Raw genomic sequence first — 21,351 nt, forward strand, 5'->3', positions numbered from 1 at the left:
GAAATGTTTAATGCACTCGTGATACCATTACGGAAACTCTGCTTCCATTCGAATTTTCTCAGAAACCAGAACCACACCTACATAAAAAACGTTTGAACCAAAAGAGTTGAACTATTAGATGTTTTAGTTTCCTCAGTAGTTGAATATTGATTTAAACAACTTGTAAAATTCAAAATTCATACTTGCGATTCCATAAATATCATATTGTTGAGCATTTAAAGAGTGAAATTGGTTGAATCTCGATAACAGACTTGATTAGTAGAAAAAGTGAATAAAAAGCACTCTGTAGCTCGGTACATGGATACCCTAATAGTAAAAGCAACATCCTAAGATATCTAAAGACACAAGCTCTGCATTGTTAGTATAAGCTAAAATAGCTCAGAAGTTATAAAAACTTATTAGGTCGTATTATTTTATTTTTATGACCTATTTCTATTTTTATTTGACGGTATTTCTATTATATTTAATGTATTTTATTTTCAATTTACATCATGTTCGTTTAATTAAATCTCCCATTAATGTTTTAACGGGGGGATCATATGTAAGAGCGCATTTTTAGAAATGCGTATGCAATTTGTATATTTCTTATATAAAGGCATTTATAATTATTTTATGAATGCGTATAAATGCTTATAAATTACATTTGTTTTGAGTTTGTTTGACTAGGTTTTTGTTCTTATTGTAAACAAGAACAAAAAGATAGGAAGGAATTATGTGATTAAATCCCTCCTTATATTTTGCAGAATCTCTTGTTCCTTTGCTTTTGATGAAATGCTTGATGACCATTTCCTGCTAATCTTCCTTACGAAGAAGCAAATACACATACAAAAACAATATTTACAACATATTGCAAAAAGTAACCGAGAGGCAGTCCCTAAATCTTACCTAACTTACAAACTAAAAAAGCATACTTGTTGAAATGTCAAAGCTCAGCGAGCTACTTATATATATTCCCATACCTCTCCCCATAAACCTTTTGTCAATAATCGCCAGTCGATCTTTTCGTGTTAGTGTGTAGCCTGGCCTTTGGACAGATAAATTAGTTATCCTGTGACTCAGAAAAGTCTCTGACATACAACATATGTCAAACTGTTCTGCTAATAAAATTTTTCTACTCCTGTCTATAAAATACCTAATTACACACCGATTTAGCGTGTGGGAAGCATCAGTTTACCACGTCAGTTTCGTTTCCCACGAATCCGAGGCACTTCGAACATTTCCGCGAATTTACCGCACGGGGTTTGGGAGCAATCGGATGTTTTCGGATATATTTCCCACGCCTTGAATTTTGACGTTTTTCAATTCTGACGGTCATGTCACTGAATGTATTGGTGTTGTTTTGCGAAAATGTACCCAACAACTAATGGTCGTAGGAAACGATAGTATGCAACACGTTTGGTAAACTTTTTTAGTCACTCGTCTATTAAACACTCGCTCCTCTGCGCTCCGCTCGGGTCAAATAAACTCGTGACTCAAATGCCGTTTACCACACTTGTTGCATAATATACTATTGTTTGATATCTAAAAAATGAGCTACGAGACAGCTGTCATTGAAAAATGCAACTGACAATTTTTTTCATTTTTGTGCACCAGAATGAGACTAAAATATTTTCAAAATATTTAAATATTTTGGACTAGTTTCAATATTGATAAAAATTAAAATAAATACAAATCCTATCGCTACTGAAATAATAACAAATAATTGAAACAAAGACTAGGCTAGCAATGTAGGGTCAACAGTGAAGTAAAGAAAAAATGAACAAAAAATCGTTTAATTTTTCCAGACCAGACGAGTTTCGTAGTAGCGTAGTAGTGGAGCGCAGCGGAGCGAGCTTTTAATAAACGAGTGAGTTAAAACGTTTACCGTACGTGTTGCATACTATACTTTTTCTACGACCGTTAGTTTTTGGGTACAATTTGGCAAAACAACACGAATACATTCACTGACATGACCGTCAGAATTGACAAACGTCAAAATTCAAAGCGTGGGAAATATTTCCGGAAACATCCGATCGCTCCCAGATCTGTGCGGTAAAATCCCGGAAATGTCCGAAATGACTCGCATTCGTGGGAAACGAAACTGATGTTGTAAAGTGAGGCTTTCCGCACGCTAGATCGGTGGGTAATTAGGTATTTTACAGACGGGAGTAGAAAAATTTATTGGGGGCACTATCTTTCGAACTTCCTGGACTGGTAGGAGCAATCTATGGTTTCTTTGATGGCAAATCTTGTAGAACTGAGTCCTTTCCTTGAGCACGTCCGCCTGAGATAAATTACAGAACACTTTTTGGGTTCCGCTACCGGTACTCTATAAGTTTCACAGTTTGCTTTTGGGCTAAAAACTTTCAACGAGTGCTTCAATAAATCAGCATCGAAAGAAGAGTAAAAGGTGGTAAGGCGTAGTCCAATCGTTAGTAATGATTGCTTGAAATTTGCTCGGGTTAAACAAAGACCGATCGTTCTCGATTCATTTATCTGTCGTTTGGTTCCCGTAAACGTGAGTCACTTTGAATTAATCATTGAAACATGAATTTGCGCGGCCACATACTTTTATTAATTATTATTCATTCTATTTCCCTTGAGTGTGCGATAAAGAGTGGTAGGTTTTGCGCAATTCTTAGTAAACGCAAATCCTTTATCTACGTGACATAACGTTCCTTTACGAATACATACCTAGCCTGTAGTGATGGCGGGCGAGGGACAATATCTAATTTTTAAAGAAGCAGGAAACCGCTACTAATCTTAATGGGAAATAAATGGTTTGATAAAAATTTCGTCATCGTTTTACCTTTTCAGAGGCTAACGAAATTAAATGTTTTAATTTGCCGTACAGGCGACATAAATGGAATTGTTTTCGTCGTGTGTAAATTGCAGGATCAAACCATTTTTATACGTCGACTGACATTGAAAATCGTATGTGCTGTTTAAAAATATTATGTACATAGTCGAGTTACTTGTTTATAAGTAATTCCTTATACGTCACTAATTACACTATACCATGCCGTGCAGGAAGTCTATAAAGCGGTTAATTTCGCCATGTCCAATTATAAGATATTTTGTCCCATTGTTTAATTCTAATTATTTTTCTACTGTGCCTGGCTTTAGAATTGTTTGGCAGCCTTTACATTGAATTACACACTTCTAAAATTCCCAATGGTGATGGTGTTTCTCGCACTTCAAAAAATTTAGATAAAAAAACTTTATAGTTGGCACCCCAAAGCTCTACAATACAACTTGGTTCATTGGTAATTAAATTGAAAGCTTTTTTGATATTTCCGTTGACGCTTCACTGATATTTTTGAGAAATATTAAAGGTTTCGTTGGAAAAAATGGAAATAAATTGTTTTCATTTTTTTTTTCATTTGCGTAAATTCGCAAAAATATCCGATATAATTAATAAGTACGCAATCTACTCATTGACATCAAAATAAATGTGGAGCTTTATATTTAACTTCAAATACGTAGAAAAATAATAAATTGTACTGTTATACTTGCGCAGAGGTCCGCCCTCTGCGCAAGTACAATCTGGACGAGTATAGGAGATACAAAAAAAAGTTTCCTACAAAATTTTTTGGGAGTATCCTGACGATTTAAAAGTGTCCCCTCCTATATCAACTTTGTTATTTTAAAAAAAGGTCAGAAATTAAGGTTGTGTGCTTTTTGTTGTGTTGCAACGCTGCTGATCCAGGAATTGCAACGAAAATTTAACCACAAACTAAGTGCTCTACCCAACCAGTTTGACAGATGCGCCGCAGCTTATACAGGGTGTTCCAAATAGGTCGTGCCGTTTTGGCGAATTCAATTAACAAAATGACAAGATTTTCATACACCCCTATATAACAATACAGATTTTATTAAACTTCACTCTAAAAAAACATTTAATTGTTAATTATCTAACTTGATTTAAAATACCAAATAACAAAAATGATTAATTAAAGTTCATAGGCTAACAAACCAATTTGAATAAATAAATGTATAAAAAAAAGTTAACTAACAAGGGTTCGCTAATTCGGTCCATAAAGTTTAGTTCCTCATAAAATGCTCGTTTCATCTACCATTAAAATAATAAAGAAATATCAAAAAATTTGAGAACGTAGTTTTATATTAATTATGGTATAAAAAAACTTTGACATTTCTGTTTGTTTTTGTTTTTTTTTCATATGTCTCTTTAAATAGTTCATAGTTGTCAAATTGTTTGTTGCTATATATATCTAGAGTATTATCCCTTGAAAAGAAGTAGTATCGTGTGTTTGATATTTAAAAAATCCCTAATATTACCAACAAGTGACCTAATGTGGGCAGCTATAAATACAACAAGAATTTATGCGGCTGTGCTCTTAAACCTCGAGTATCTCAAAAAGTAAGTAAAATTGAAATATAAGATAAATTACAAACTTACCTTGTTTTTTGTCGTAGAATTGATATCTGAATATGAAAATCTTGTGGTTTTGTTAATTAAATTCGCCAAAACGGCACCACCTATGTGATACACCCTGTACAAGCTGAGGCGCATCTGTCAAACTGATCATCATCTCCTTAGTCTCTGGTAAAATTTTTGTTGCAATACCTGCGTCAGTAGCGTCACAAGACAATTTTATATCAAAATATGAAAAAAAAAACACATAACATCAATTTCTGCCTAAACTATGCAAAATTGGAATAGGAATTTCTTACTTAGAAACTCTTACTTTACTTTCACCAAGGATTCCGAAAATGTAGATATATATATATACAAGGTGTTCTATTTAAAACAACAAAGTTGATGCCTGAGGGGACATTTTTGGGACACCCTGTATCAACAAAATTATAATATTTTAAATCTTCAGGAGAGTCCAAGAAACTTTTGTACCAAACTTTTTTTCGTATCTCCTATGGGTTTCCAGATCGTATAGTGGGTCGTCTTACTTGGCACACGGTGTACATATATCCTAAAAAAAGGAACTCAGGATTCTATAGTTCATATGTTTCCAATTATTAAATAGTCGTCGTGTACATATCTTCGACTTCAACGAAAATTGCTCATCATAACAAACCAAATTCGTAATTATTTGCTGTAAATTAAAAGGACAAAAAAAAAACAAAATTGACCAAACATTGAATTTCTATTTTAAAAATTATCGAACAACTAGTCCGATTTAATAGAAACACAGCAGAAAGATTGTTTTCTTCTCTTAGAGGTCGTGAACTCGTTCTTTTTTAGTTGCTGAGTTCAAGTACATAAAACAACTACCTAATATTATAAAAAAAAACAATATGGAGACCTCAGACACAGAAGCAATTGTGATATTTCGTCGTTTTGTTAAGTGTTTTAGAAAGTTAAGATAATTTATGTTATTAGGGTACATTTTTAGTGTAGGAAAGGTTAGTTTTTCAGATTTTGAACTAGTTAAGACGATTTACAACCTAGAGCTATCAAATCTCAAGTCGATTAAAAATGAAATCTCAACTTTAAACGCCTTTAATTATTTTGAACAGGTAAGTTATAAGAAAATATTTGAAAAAAAAAACAAAATTTACATACAGGAACATTAGGAGAACCCATTACGGTCGTCACTTAAACAGATTTCTTGTGATATTGCATTACAAACCTTTGACTTTCGCTTCCCTGTGAGAAACGTTTTATGAATAAATATAAGATATACTTACATTAGATTTATTGACTGATTGAAAATCCATACAAAGATTTAGTTAGTACCTATTGTTTGGTCTTATTTAAAATTTAAAAAAAAAACGACTTTGTGGAGTGCGGACGTTTTTTAGAACAGCAACTCGATTTTTATATTCTCCAGTGGACTTCTCGACTAAGAAATGCAACAATTTTTTGGACAAATAACAGCGCTATTAATAAAACGTGGTAATTGTCGCTATTTTAAATACCGAACACGAAATTCAATTACTTTTAATGACATCTTACACGCAATCCAAAACGACCAGGAAATAAGGAATAAACCCGCCAGGCCTGGATTCGCCATTTTTGTTTCTATTTTGTGTAGCCTCTTTTTTCTTATTCTTTTAGTACTGTTATTGTTTGTACCTGTAAACTGGACTGCTCTCTAAATGGGATACTGTTGGGCTACGAACGCTGTTGTTATTAGTATTACTTAAATAATGAAAAAAAAAAACAAAATAGAAATAGTTTGGAAGGAATAAAAAGAAAAAATAAATGTTGTGAGCTACTCTACTGAAAACAAAATGAACGCAAAACGTGCATTAGTTGATCTGCTACAATTGCAATAATTTTATAGAGCCTAAATTAACAAAATTTACCGAAGCAAAACAAAAGAAAGAATGCGTTTTAAAGGAGATTCTCAAACTGATTGCCACTTTCATCATTTAAACTGATAATTGGCCTTTCATGAAATTCTTATCAGATTCAGTTCATTATTTATTTATTATTATTTATTTATTATTATAATATTATTACTATATTTAGACGTTTTCTTTTTTCAGATTCCTATCGTGGTTTGTATATGTACGGGCAACCGTACAAATTTTTCAATTAGTGATAATTTAAGAATGAAGTAAATTATTGACAATAGGAGGTTCTTTTTTAAAATTACTGTAACTAACTATATAATACAAAAATAAAGTTTCTTCCTATTATTTTTTGCACTGACCTCGTATATTTATTCAGAGGGCAGTACGACAGTAGCTTTTCGATGGGCTAACGAATACAAAAGAAAACGAAATGGGCTATGAAATTACATTTTTCGTTTCACGAAAAGTTAGTAGTTTGGTATTACACAATGGCCAGCTGGATAAAATTTTGGGATGGTGGAATGACTCACCATTTAAGATCAATTAACACCTAGCACCTAGTGAGACAATGTTGACTTTTAAACCCAATTTCGTAATTTAATAAAAATCAAATAAAAGTCGCCGTAGCCCTTATAATAACGCAACCGTTGTTGTGCCCATATGTCTGGCTATTTAAAAGGAAAAATTATATTTGGGTATGCGGGTATCGACAAAAGTCGTCCGAGTTAATATTTAATCGGTAAGAGGTACAATGAAAACATTTATTTGGTAATATCGGTACAATAAATAATTTACTGTCATGTATGACTAATAAAACGTAAAGGGGATCTTCTATTTACAGTCATTTAACAATATATAAAAATTCCATAATTCAAAACGATAAGTAACAAGCAATTCAATTGATGAAGGTGCGCTAGTTCGTTAATATACAATTAATTACGTAATTAATTGCTTATAACATGCTTCATTGCCAAAAATAAAAATTGGTGATCCTAATCTTCACGTATGTACAAAATAATACCTATTGAAATTTGTGTGTATTTTGTTCAGATTCACTTTACAAAAAGCACACATTTAAAACCAACCTATTTTTTATAGAAAAGAATCTTATAAGTTATAAATTAACGAGAAAAAATATATACAGCGATTAATGGTAATTGCTCGACTTTTTATTTTACAATTAATTTGGACCATCTTAAACGAACAATGTTCTTCGTACAATTCCCAAGTGTCTTCAGAAATGCTTTGGCATAACTATTATTACATTAAAACAAAATAAAACAATAAAACAAAATTAGATTAGGTGATTAGAGGCACATTCCCAAGTGTAATGTTTTGATTTTTTATGTGTTATTCATGTCTGCAATAATCATAATCACCACAATCCGTACAATATCATCAGAGTCCAACTTTAATTGTGTACTCGGGAACTTTCGCTGGTTTGTTTCGCATTGGCGATACATTTAACAGGTACGATTAAGTCGAACGGACCCCTAACCCCTCAATAACAAAAGCAAGGAAGGTATTAACAACGCTACAATAATTTGCGACATGGAAGCAGAATTACATCCGTCGTATTCGCAACTTCCGCAATACTCCAAGTTTTGATTCACTCCGGGATAGGCGAGGTCCTCGGGACAAGCGCCGGTCTTAAGATTAATATTAACCATCCTGCATTCTCTTATTACTTGCTTGAGACCATGCGTAGCTAAAACGCAAGCATTAGCAACTGGAAATGGAATACCAGAATTGAAGACTTACCCGTAGTCACCCTCTTCACGCAAACATTTTTCACTTGCCCGAAAGTCGTAGAGGTGTGCATTCCTTCGCAAGTGGTGAGGTGGGGAGTTGTCGTAGATGTTTGTTGGTTGCCATATACGTAACTGTTGATGAATCGTTGGTTTTGAAGGATCCTAGTGACGTTGAAGTGATCACGGCAGGTCGCGTCTTGATCAGATGAGCATTTCCAGCACTGTAGGCCGAAAGCTGTAGAACAATGAAAAACAATTAAAAATGCTCAACGAAAATAATGACAGTTTATGACAAAACCAAATTGATGTTGACTTTGCAAGCAGGTTCGCAGTATTTCGATTTTTAAGACGACGTACACTTGTAAAAACTTCAATTTTTCAGTCACTACAATTTTATAACTTTTCAGATATTGCAATATTTATTTTATTGAATATAAACTATATTTAAACTATTTACTTAGAAGTTATATTTTACGTTATAGTATATAGTTGTTGATATATGGTGGATGCTCCTAACCAAAAATTTTTAATCCGAGAAATGCTATAGGAGCCAACATACGGATCATATATTTAGCACATAATTATTTATTATTAAATTTATCTAGATGACTCTCTTCCTATAACGAGTAATGATTTTGGGTTAAACTTATATTTTCCCAAAATGGAGCCATGGTTTAATGTTGTCATCATTTCATAATTTTGTATATATTCCAACTTCATGTTTGTATGCATTTTATTAGTAAGTTTAGTAAAATATTTCAAATGTTTTTCTCAAAAAATGATTTTCGATTGCACACATCATTTGCAAACTTGGAAAATAATAGACTACATTAGATTTAAAAAAAGGTGAGATAGTGTGGGAGTATATTTGCCAAGTCGTGCATTTTAAGGTATGAAATAATTAATGATGAATGAATTTTAAAAATGGTTATGATCCAAACACATAATTGCAATAGTAATTTTTTGAGGTGTGATCTTTGTTCTGCATACCCTGCAGATCGCAGGTTTCGAATCATGTAAAGAAAATAACAATTAATTATTGGGCTTTTATTTGCTCTAAAGGAATAAAATTTAGAATGCTGAATCATGCAATAATGGCGTTACCGCATGGAGGGTGTAGCATTTCAACCGATATTTAAAAATATCGAAAACTCTTCTGCCTCATTTGTCAGGATTATCTCCTAAGATACCACCATATAGCAGATTTGAAAAATGTTCCTTTACTAGTTCTCTACACAAATATATTTAATTGACCTTTTAGTTAAATCAATATATTCGAAAAATACGGTGTGCCATCAAAAAAAAAAAAGTGGAAACAAATCTATTATCTTATTCATAAAATTTACAATTTAATTTTTTCTATCAAAACAAATTAAAAAGTAGTTATTCTTTGCCGACAATTTATTAAACTATCCAAAACGCCGAATTTAATAAAATAGGAGATAGAGTTAGATCTCTACTGATCCCTTGGTTTATGGTATAGCAATACTTTTTTCCAAAAATAAATCAAAATTGTAGCAAACAAGTATCGAATTTCAGTGGAATTACTAAATTCGATAAATTTGTGCATGGTAAGTTTAACGCGCAATTCTCTTAATTTAGTCCCAACTCACCTGTTGGAAAAGCTGCCAGAACTAAACCGAAAACAACCGCCAAATAAAATTGCGAAGACATTTTAACACTAAACACAAATTTCTTCTACTCAAAAATGTTTATCCTGCCGCTTGTGAGTTTACAAAGACAGTGACAACACAAGAATGACCAAAAGTTGATTAGGAGCTTTTTGATCCTTTGAGATTTTCCGTAAGCGAGTCGCCTTGCCCCCTCCCTCTTGCGACGCTCCACACGCTGATGGTGACTTATTGTACGTTCATTAGTTAAATTAAACCATTCATCGGTTTTACGGGATGGACTGGGCGGAAAAGCATGGGTTACATGCGATAGGGGTGGAGTGAATGTGTAATCGATTAATTTAATTCTCATAATGCACGAATAGTATGAAACGTAAAAAAATAGTGGGGTTGATAAACTTGGGGAAATTTTAAAAAATAGTAGTTACAAAAGTTATGCTTAATGAGTGAATTAAGATTCAGTTAAATTGATAAATGCTTTTATTTATTTCATATAAATGTTATGGGGTATCCTATTATTACGTAGACATTAAGGTTGGATTATTCTAAAGGTTTTTTTCAATTTATTTTATTGTTATAACCGTATTTCACCTGAAGTTTTAATAATAATAATAATTAGTTATGTCGAATAATTAATTTTTCGAACTACACGATTTTGCCAGCTATTCCATCAAGCAGAATGTTTTTTTCTTATATTATTAATAATATAATAATAATAAAGCATGTAATTTTGGTCAGCATGCTTAATTACTTTAATTAGTTTAGTGTAAGTCTTCGTTACCAACAAACCTCAAAATTGGAAAATGTTGGCCCATTGTTATTTTTTGACCTAGCCAGGCTATGTTATCCATTTTAATTACTGATACATTTTTGGGGATATGTTTTTGTTTCATTTCCGAATGTTCTGCTGTTTTTATTTTGTACCTACCTGTTTATACCTACTTAAACACTAGGTTTTAAGATGTGCTCAGGAACTATTCTTACATGAGATAGTGTATTAAATAGCGTAATTAAAATTATCTAAAGTGAAGAGATAAGAAATCCTAGAAGTAATTCAAATTTCAGTTTTTGTATTTTTAAAATTACAAAACATTTTTAAAACCTTTTTCCAATTTATAGCATATACGCGAAGCATTTAAAAAACAGTTTGCTGTCTCAAGTAAACAATTTTTTTTTATTACAAAATACCTGCATTTTTAGTTATTTATATTATTATAGCCATACCTTCATGCTATGTTTTAAATTTTAAGGGAATACATTTAGAAATAACTCCAGAATAATCAGCAAACATTTGAACGTTCAATTTAATAAATTAATAAAATAATGTGTTTTCTTTAATAATTCCCATATTCAAATATTTTCAATACATAAATTTAATAAAATACTTTTAGGGCTATGATTAAATAACGAGAGGGAAATGGGAAATGAATAACTGGAATTTTTATTTTTTGTGCAGACAGTCCATTCTTATTATTGTTTCTTATTACGTTTGCAGCTTTTAATTTAATGAAATTACGTTGGTGCACAACAGAGGCATTGCGAATAAAGAGTCTCTTAATACCCTTACTCGTTATTTTTTAAACGTACATACGGCAGTAGCCTGACTGGAGAGATGTAATCTAAAAGGTCAATTGTCTAAGTCACAATTAGCGATGGGAAGAGTCAATTGAATTAACCTTTTGTAAGTAGTCGTATGAAATTAAAAAAAAAACATCGAAACCGGAAAAACCGGAATTCAATATTATACATTGACAAAAATATAATGATAATGACAATAATATATGTATGTATAGGAGCAATATTTTTTTCCCGAAAATCACAGAGGTGGGGTAGTGAAACATATTTTAAAATTTTCGGTGACACACGCGGTGAATTAAATCACAATAATTCCGTTTAGTTTACGTTTTCTGATTCAATGTCATCCTTTAATTCACATGTGATTCACGCAAAACGCGAACGTCTAAATTTGTTTTTATTGCTAATAAATTTGTTTATCGGGGACGCTAAAAATTGTTATTACACTTTTTTCGAATTTACCTTGAGGGTGTTTGTGGTGCGCGAAAGAGATTAGACTAAATGGGGACCAAAGTTTTTATTATCTAGTAAATGAACCGAAACAAAATCGATTTCGCTTTTTGTGGTTAAAACGATGTCGCCTTGGATTTCATATTTTTTCTTGCTAATATTTAATACCTCCGGCGCTGGCTTATAATGTGCTCAATTTATCATTTTTAGTGTTTTATATCTTTCCGTCCCCTTATTTTATGAAACGCACAAATGCGCAGCGATGCGTCAATGCTTACGGAGGGTGAATACGAATGCGGAAAACAACTACACCCACTTGGATATTACTCGAATAGCTTGAATACGATAACTGTCAAACTTGCTCATAATACATTATTCGTTTGTAATTTTTAACAGTTATGATTTGATTTTTGTATACCATTTTTGTTAAACATTCCTATAAAGAATACATCAGACCTTTTCGACTAATGTACCAGATTCACTTGTGATTTTGTGATTTGTTTTACTAACACAGATTACCAAATTGAATAATATATATGGGTGCCTCAGTTCAACAAAATTACAAACCGAATTTTGTATCGATGAGACTTTAACTTCAATTATGGTTATTATGGACTTTTACTTTTGCAAGAATTAAAGAAAACGCAGTTATACAACCAGTTGCACAGTTGTGGTATATTGCATACGGGGTTTTATTTTTCCAATCTGCTACATCTAAATGTCATGAAAAATCGAATTTACTAATAAAGAAAAAGAAATAGAACCTTTATCTGCAGAAACCCCTAAAGGCCTTTGTTGAAATGAGTTGTTATTAAATATTGTTTTGGTTATAGAATTTATTTTATATGTAGATATGGATTAGATATGGATGAATCTGTTTTAACTGTAATTTTTTATAACTTGTATTGTTTACTCTCACTTTTGATTAATTAATAATCTATTATTGAATTTTTTGTATTAGTTAGACGATTATGAACATATTTCTTATATAATATAATTTGTCATTCAGAGTGAACCTACAATATATGAGGTAAAGTCTGTTCATAGATATAAGAAAGTGACTAACTGATACGAATTAAGGAAAGACCCGGACAAGCTGTAAGAATGAAATATGGCCGATCAGGTCCGTACTTTACTTAGAATTTAATTATTTGGTGTTTTGTTAGGAAAGATACTAAACAATATTTATTTATTAATGTATGTATTTATGTTTAAATCTAAAATAAAATTACAAATTATTTTTATTGCCTACTTAAATTAATTTAAATTATTGACATAATATATCAGTATCACTATCGCTATCATCGCCTATTCTAAATATAATTTTTTCTATATTATTTGCAATCTGGATATACGATTGTTCTGCTTTTTGTATCTAATCTTTAATATTTTTCGCAGACAGAGAAAATCCATTTGGAACCCAACCATCTTTAGAGCCAGCATACAAAATAGTTATTCTTTTACCTCTTTTTGATGGTGCGTTTATTCTACACTTATCAGTTGAGTCAACCCAACCCTTTTTCGTCATAAGTGTCGAACCAGGTTTCATCCAAGTAAATAATTGGCCTTTGTTGTTCTCTGTAAATCCTAATTATTTCTAGATATTCCAGTCGCCATTTCCGAATTCTAAAAGATTCCACTAAAACTTGTCTTTTGTCAATTTTTTTAAATCTCAAACCCATGTGTTGAATACACTTCCATAAGGTAGTTCTGCCTCTTTTAACACCGGTTTCATATTTTTCAAGCATCTTAATTAAGATATCTAATATAGGCACGCTTTGTTCCTCGTATAACTGGTAAATTTTACGTTGTATTATATCTTGATCACTTTCATCTACACTCGAGAAAATGTCAGCATCGCTTCTTTTTTTTCTCGCTGAAATGGGATTATTCACGATTTTCCATACATTTGATGTTGGAATTTTCGTCAATGTTTCGTCACGTTCACTGGGAGTCAAACAAACATTGTTTATAACTTCCTTAGTCTCAATAGAATAGTGTTTTCTACATTTGGGCGGGAGCATCTCCTGAGATACACTAGACTCGCACATATTTGGTATAATTCGCACACGATTCAACACACTCTGTATTACACACGAAATAAGAATGATTACTAATAAACTTAAACTAAGTAGTATACCAAACCAAAGAATATTAAACACAGGTAGGTATAAAATTATTTTCTATTACGGACCACAATTTTACTTTTTTAATAATATTGTTGCATTGTATGTTAATGACCACCCTTGGATAATCCCATTCAAAAGCAATTGATTATTTTCTTATATCTATGAACAGACCATAAATGTCAGTACCGTGTCATGTCCATCTCTAAAATTCATCTACAAATTCTTCTTTTTTTATGATTTAAATTAATTACCTAAATATTCATTTCTATGATCAAACTACAAAAAATGACTTTTTCTTTAAAATTTAACGAATTTTTGAATTTGACTTTTACGACTCTAGTGCCATCTACCTGAAGAATTATGAAAAGTCTAGTGAATCATGTTGCAAATACGTTTCCAAGCATGGAGTTGATGAAATTCATGTCAGTACCGTGATAATGAGTCAGTACAGTGGAACGGAAATTTTTAAATTGTTTCTCGTTCTTATCTCTTTGAAGTTGTAGTAAAATCCTTTTAGATTTAATAACTTTTGTTTTGCATACAGCAAAAATTATAGACTAAAATTATTTTAAATTTAAATAGCTTTTCAGATTAGATCCGTGTTACTGCGAGCAGTCATTTCAATATTGAAGATATCCCAATTGTTTATTAATTGCTGTCTATTCAGTATGATCGTGTTAACCTTGATGTCGGAAATAACTACAACTCAGCTGCTCTGTGATAAATGACAAATGGCTATGACTGTTCTCAATAACGAATGCTTTTTTTACTAGTCCAAGCTCTCATACTTGCAACTTTGCCGAAACTGATTTGTATTTCTGTTAAAAAAAATCGATTCCGATCCTGCAGAACGTTTAACGCTTGTGTTATTGTGGTCTTTAAAATAAATATGATATCATGTTGTTCGTTTCACAGGCAATGTGAAATGTCGAGGTTAGATACCTGCTTTCCTGGTATCCTCCGAAGTATGAGACAATTCTTATTATTATTTCAGGCGGTCTAAAATATACTTTGCACTAAATTTTCTTGGCGAGACGTTGCAATATTGCTACTTAGGCTGTTAGGTTAGAAACCGAAGCAATATGCGTGATTCATTTATTTTTTTATAATTACAAATAGACCAGAAAGAAATAGGTGTATTTTATAAATAACATATTCCTCAAATTCGTATTATTATTCAAAAAGTCGGTTGTTTGACGTGGATGTATAAAATGTTTTAATTATACATACGAATATACAGTTGTCAACATAAATCCCAAATTTACTCTAAACTTTATTTTGAAAATATACAAATGTAAAATTAAAACTTCCTACCGTTAACCTACAAATAAATTATAATTATCCTTTAAACATTTTCTTAACAAAACAGTGGAATATTAAATGATAATCAGATCGCGTGCAGATACTAGAACCTTTCCACACTATTACTTTTTTTTTTAATTCACACATAAACGAAAAACTCTAGAAGTTTTTTCGAAAACGATTTACATGAGTTTTGGAATTAAGTACGCTAACAGCACTCCAGAGAAGGCTAGAACACTGAAGCTGACTGCTGGAGCTGAGTTACACCAGTCGGTTACACAGACGTCGCAGACTGACACCTTGCCCTTGTCTTCTCTACACGTGTATTTGACTTTGTCGCCGTCTTTATCGGCGATGATGCATCTCCTGCTGGTCATTTCCTTTTTGCTGTTGTTGTCTGCAAACATAAATGCAATTAGATCCAATCTAAAGCATAATTTATGATTCTGATACCTGTCCACACTGTTTTGAGGCAAGCTCCAACCTGGTTACTGCTTACGGTATTCCCGCAGGCCTCCACCTTGTTCCAAGCGCTCATCTCCTTCGCGCAAAGGTCATTCTCGCACGAATAGCATTTCAGTGCTGAAGCTGTAAAAGAAAAAACGATGTTAGAGATTTTATTGATATATTTTAGAAGCAGGTTTTCATATCATACTCGAAAATTATTAGAGGAAACATTTCACTTGGCAATCGGTCAATATATTATGCCATGCTCGTAACTAACAATCAACTCGCTATTGTCAAAAAAGTTTCTCTAAATCGATCTCGTCTCATATAAATTTTGAGTAAAACTGCGTTTCAATCGCACCTTTTTGCAATAATTTGCCTCGGTTTCATGAACGTATCTAATGTCCGCGCAAAAACTTCAGTTTAAGAACGACAGTTTAACAACATCTATGTAGGTCATTGATTGGCACGACGCGCAAAATCCTTTCACGAGATTGCAGCGGAGTAAACAGATCTTTTTCAGAGATATTTTTAAATTTCCTTTTACCCACTTCCCAGCTAGCAAATTTGACATTCCAAGCGCGGTTTTTGAATTAATTTGATAATCTGAGTGCCCAAATTTCAAAGAGTTAATTTTACAATACGCGTTATCTACTGTATTAGAACCTGTCAAGGACAATGGCGAATACAACTGCAACATAATGGTTACATTAGCGATATGAAAAACAAAAATGCATCTCTTGCATTTTTATGTGAACCATAAATATTGAAGAATTTTGTGGATAAAGTCTTACCTTTCTGAAATACCACAAACCAATGAAAACTCGACCAATCAAAAATCAAAATCAAACATTTTTGAAGGACTTAAAAACTTACAAAATATTGTTTTAGTAACCACATGTGCACTTTGTAATTTAATATTACTGATCTGATCAATGTAAATATAATTTGCACACTGCTTAGGGAGTTTATCATAGTGATTAGAAACGAAGTTCAAGGGTTTCATTAATACCAACCCAAAAATACAACTTTTTAAATGTATTTTCAGTAGGTTCAATACATAATAACATCATATTTATAATTGCTGTTTTGCTTAAAGTAAGCTTCATATGATAACGGTAATTAAAAGTTTGATATCAATCGTAACGCAAATGAGTCAATTATTTTTAAAACAAAGCAAAGTGACCTACTAGTTTATTAAATGAACCTAAATCTCCTGATAACCAAGGATTGGTTTCAATTTATTTGGCATCCATCTAAAAATAATGTACAGAGTCGGTTAAAATTAGTTTCCATTTGCGAAAAACGAGCTCCATCTCGTGTTGATGGTTAAAATAAAACTGGAATAATTCAAAAATCAAAACAAAAATTACATAAGATTTTTGTATTGCAAAAAGGGGTATAGAAAATCCTCCAAAAGGAGCTCGTAGGTTTGCAATTAAAACATCCATCAATATTATACAATGGAATTTTGATATACGTGGCCAAACTTCAGGAGGCAAATTTCATAAACATCTTAATAATATTTATTTAGATTTTATTGGAATTGAAACTTTTATTAAAACGATTTTTTTTTATTTTCATCTTAAAAACAATCTAGATGCTCAATAGGTCAAAAATATAATGGCGCAGATTTTTTTCCAAAGAAATTTCGTTAAATCGAATTTTGAATCAGGTGATTTACGATTTTAACGCAAACAATGCGTAATAATTTTATGATCGGCGGGTCTTCCACAATAAAAATACAGTGACGCTCGATAGTGCTAACTAAAGAAACTTGGCATGCGTGGACATCTTATTTTCGTACATAGACCAATAACACGCCACTCCCCAATCGATAATCGCAATGCACTACAGAAAACTGATGATTTAGGGTTGAATCAGTGCTACAAATTTTGATTTTGAAGATGAAGTTTAAACATTTGTGTCTAATGCTGAGCTGTTGTATGATAATCGTTAAGATAGGTGGAATAGTTGATTACTTCAGTAGAAGTTAACTGAAAAACCTTTAGACGAAAATAAAAATATGAAATCCAAAATAATTGATATTCGAAGGAAATTGTTCCTTACTTCATGGATACTTTCGTAGAAGGATAACCGCTAATTTTTTTTAATTTATCATAACTATTTATTTCTAAATAACTTTTATTTGTATTCACGTCATTATATTAAACGCATCAGTAATCAATACCTCTTTATTTTTTTAGAGTTTGTTTGTTTTAATTGTGAAAATCTATAGCAATACAATTTACAATTGTACCTACCAACGTCAAAACCTATCATGGTTTTAAATACGTTATTTTCTGTCGAATTAATCGTAGGTATCTGAGCAATGTTCAAAAAGCAAATCGCGATTGTGCTAGAAGGAAACGCAACCTACAATGCTTTTATTTTCGTTTGGAGACTATACGCACGCCTACATAAAAACAATTTTTTAATAATTGCAGCGTTGACCTTGGCAATACCTTTTCATTCGGATGTGTCATTGTATGGCGTTACAAACTATCGCGCCATATCTAAAAGTAATATTTTCCGTTGCCGAATATCTACGAGATTTACGAGTTGAAACTAATCCTGGAAATTGAATCAAAACATGCAATTTGCGAATTGGCATGGAAGCTTTGCTCCTTAGGTAATTTCATTAAAAATTTTCCCAACAAAGCACGGCGAATAAACATAATTAGTAACAATCCCCTTAGTACGGACCACAGCTGGTGGTAGCAACCCTCGCGAAGGTCACAAAAGGGCATGTGACACCATTTTCTCCATGTCCCCCGCTTTGAATGCCAAGTCAAGCTTTATTTCTAAAATTGCGTGTCGAAGGGAAATAGCCGTCACTGCAAAGATTTCATTGTAAACATGCAACAACGAGTTCCAATAACTTTCTCAAAATCGCTCAGTAATGGCAAATTTTACTGCACAGCAACGATTACCGCATGACATTTGCCATTTGCCATTTTTTCCAGATCGTATAGTGGATCGTTTTCTTTGGCACTGTGTAAATTGAATATACTACTTTGACGGGTATTTGACAGTAAAGCCTAAAAAACTGAGCAAACCGCATCTGAACTTTTAGTTCTTATTTATTGAGGTATGTAAAGCATTGAGTAAACTATTTTTTTTTTCGAACTAATAAAACTATGCGAAAAAAAAAAAGAATGCTAAAGGTTATGGAAATCGGGAATTAGTATTCAATTTCCGCGGGATTTCACGTCGAGTTAGATCGGAAATCTGACACTTGCATTTCCTTTAAGGCCTCAAGTACTTGAAGACCCTGGTTTCCAAAAGATCGGTTTACTTTCGTTACAGTTACAGTGTATATGAAAACACGTTAAGGAATTTTAGTTCCAATTAAAATTAATTCGATAAGACTGACGAATAACAAACTTATTTTTGGGTAAATAATTGACAAAGACGTGTGAAGTTCGTTGCGACTCGTCATAAACGTGTTCTTTTAATTTTGGCGGTTACTAAGCGATGATTATTTATATCGTGAATTATCGTTCGGCCGACAATTATTATTTATCGGCGATATTTGCATTTTAAATGTAAAATAGCAGTAATAAGCGATAAAAACTTTAACATATTTTTTAAATGCAACAACATATTTGCGTCGAGCATGTGTGAAGTGAATTCCGCTTTCCCCAATAAAGCTTCGAACACAATTTTTGATATTAAACCAAAATTTGATTGGTGGAAAATTAGCGTTGCATTTTCGCCAAATGCATAGTTGCGCTTCCATATCGCTATTTACCATCGAATAATTGTCATCGAGCGTAAACGATTAAATCTTCTACAAGGTCAGCGTGTCGAACGTGTAGTTTTTTTTTACTGCTTGCATTCGTTTTTTTGTTACACTCAGTTCCAAACTTTTTAAATTAAATTTGGTGCCTTTGGTTTGTTGATTGATCAGTGCACTACGATCAATTTTTGTTGGTAACACAAAAGACCCCCTCTTATTCCCCTACTCCCACCCTGTGTCAATTTCAAGAACTTCGTTCTTGAATACAACATTCAAATTACCTACGGACGAAAATAATTATTCATTGTGTTGTTTCATAATTTGAACATTTGAATGCTTGAAATTCAAATTTGTAAAGCACTTGACTGCAGTCACAGCTGCAAGTTTTTATTGGCAACAGAAAGCCGTCATCAATCGTCAATTGCAGCTTGCAATTTTTGTTTCTATTTTCGATGATAAGTTGTTTTGTAGTTGTTTTAGGCTGATTAAGTGCTGAATGTGTGTATGTTTGAATAAGAGAAATAAAACACCCCATTTAACACTGACAATGTTAAGCCTAAAATATTGCTGAATTCCTACATGTTCCCCCAAAAAAAGCAATACTTCTCCGGGAAGTCGACCATAACCTAATATTTAACTTCGCAATATAATATTCCTATAACAAAACATAAGTGGAGTCAATGTTAAATTCAAAGTCGATGTTCGGAATCGTTAAAATAAATTAACGTAGAACTGGTTCTCCGGAACGGTTCCGTTAATTGAAAAAAAAAATGGATGTTATAACATAGACGCTAAGAAAAGATGCAGTAAAACAAAAACTATTTTGGTACCGATCTATTTTTACGAATTACTGTGAACGCTATAAAGATTGAGACGTTGGAAATAACAATCAAGAACAGAAAAACGCAGTCAGGACCAATAAACGAATAATCTGCTTACCGATTTGCAAAAGCGCGACACAAACAAACAGCAGGACAAATTTCGACATTTTCGAAAATATCGCGTCGAACTCAAAACTGACTTTATGGTTTGAACGACGAATGCGCTTTCTGTTGCCGCTTCGGTTGGTCTTCTGGCCGAGAAATCGGCGGTAGCACACGGTAGTGTGGGTTTCTTTTTCGCAGGTCCGTATTTGCCCACCGCCGCACAAAAGTTTAACGCGTGAAAAGGGGACGCGATCGTTTTTAAATCTCGAACAATTTTCACTCAAAAGCGCAGCAAATTTGGAAAATTGCCTTTTTTCATTTTGTATTCGCTATGAAAGATTTGTTTGGATTTGTATTTTATTATTAGAGTTTCATTTATAAGTGTGCCACCATAGCACAATTTAAGTTTCAACATTTTTTATTAAGACAGTAAAGTTAAATTAAGTACATGCAATCAGAAGCCTTTAAGAGTTGGGGTTGATGCTGAGCTACGACTAATCTATGAACTAAGTTCATTTTGTCATTATTTCGCTCGCTGTAGATTGAACTTTAGTTTTGCCAAAACTGCAATCAGATTATGTTGATGGCACTATTTTCAGTTTCTTTTTCATATTTAGTTTGTGTTTGGCATAAAACAGTACCTCGTTTTGCTAGCAAGCTATAATGAAGACAGTAAAGGCATGCAAACCATCGTGTGTTTTACTTAATTCTTCATGCAGATATAGGAAATCTTAGAGTACTCATAAATAAATTTTCATTTCAAAGTGCACTCGCTCAGTACAATTTCTACATACATTTGCAGCAAGTGGAGATTTTGGCCCTGGACAAACAACCCATGGTCACAAATTGGAAATTGCATTCTCACAATGGTTCAATCCACAGCTCCAATACATCTTTCAAAAATGCTAGCTGAACGCTATAATTCTTCTGTGCAATTGCTCGGGATGCTTTATTATTGATTCTATTAGCTGTTGATTTTCATACACTAGAATGTCAAACTACTCGTAAAATACTTCTTGTTAGAAGCAACCTCAACTTAAACTCATAATGCCTGATTTATAATAAAAAATGTTATCCAATTAATACAATAGAAAACAGTTTATTATGACTTGTCATAATAATCAGGACGTTCCCTAAATA

General features: G+C 32.5%; 2 protein-coding genes across 2 annotated transcripts; both read right to left on the reverse strand.

Moving 5' to 3' along the window:
* Nucleotides 1–7,005: 7,005 nt before the first annotated feature.
* Nucleotides 7,006–9,789, reverse strand: LOC132699506 (uncharacterized). The gene is made up of 3 exons (XM_060666259.1): nucleotides 9,623–9,789; nucleotides 8,020–8,244; nucleotides 7,006–7,966 (listed from the first exon to the last, which is right to left on the reverse strand). The coding sequence occupies exons 1-3, from the start codon at nucleotides 9,681–9,683 to the stop codon at nucleotides 7,752–7,754; spliced, it is 501 nt and encodes a 166-aa protein (XP_060522242.1). The 5' UTR covers nucleotides 9,684–9,789; the 3' UTR covers nucleotides 7,006–7,751.
* Nucleotides 9,790–15,054: 5,265 nt separating this feature from the next.
* Nucleotides 15,055–20,385, reverse strand: LOC132699451 (uncharacterized). The gene is made up of 3 exons (XM_060666168.1): nucleotides 20,225–20,385; nucleotides 15,550–15,684; nucleotides 15,055–15,493 (listed from the first exon to the last, which is right to left on the reverse strand). Exons 1-3 carry the CDS (start codon nucleotides 20,271–20,273, stop codon nucleotides 15,279–15,281), a joined length of 399 nt encoding a protein of 132 aa, XP_060522151.1. The 5' UTR covers nucleotides 20,274–20,385; the 3' UTR covers nucleotides 15,055–15,278.
* Between the last annotated feature and the right edge of the window lie 966 nt (nucleotides 20,386–21,351).

This window comes from Cylas formicarius, unplaced genomic scaffold (assembly GCF_029955315.1).
Source record: "Cylas formicarius isolate icCylForm1 unplaced genomic scaffold, icCylForm1.1 PGA_scaffold_3__17_contigs__length_32017465, whole genome shotgun sequence".
Classification (NCBI taxonomy): domain Eukaryota; kingdom Metazoa; phylum Arthropoda; class Insecta; order Coleoptera; family Brentidae; genus Cylas; species Cylas formicarius.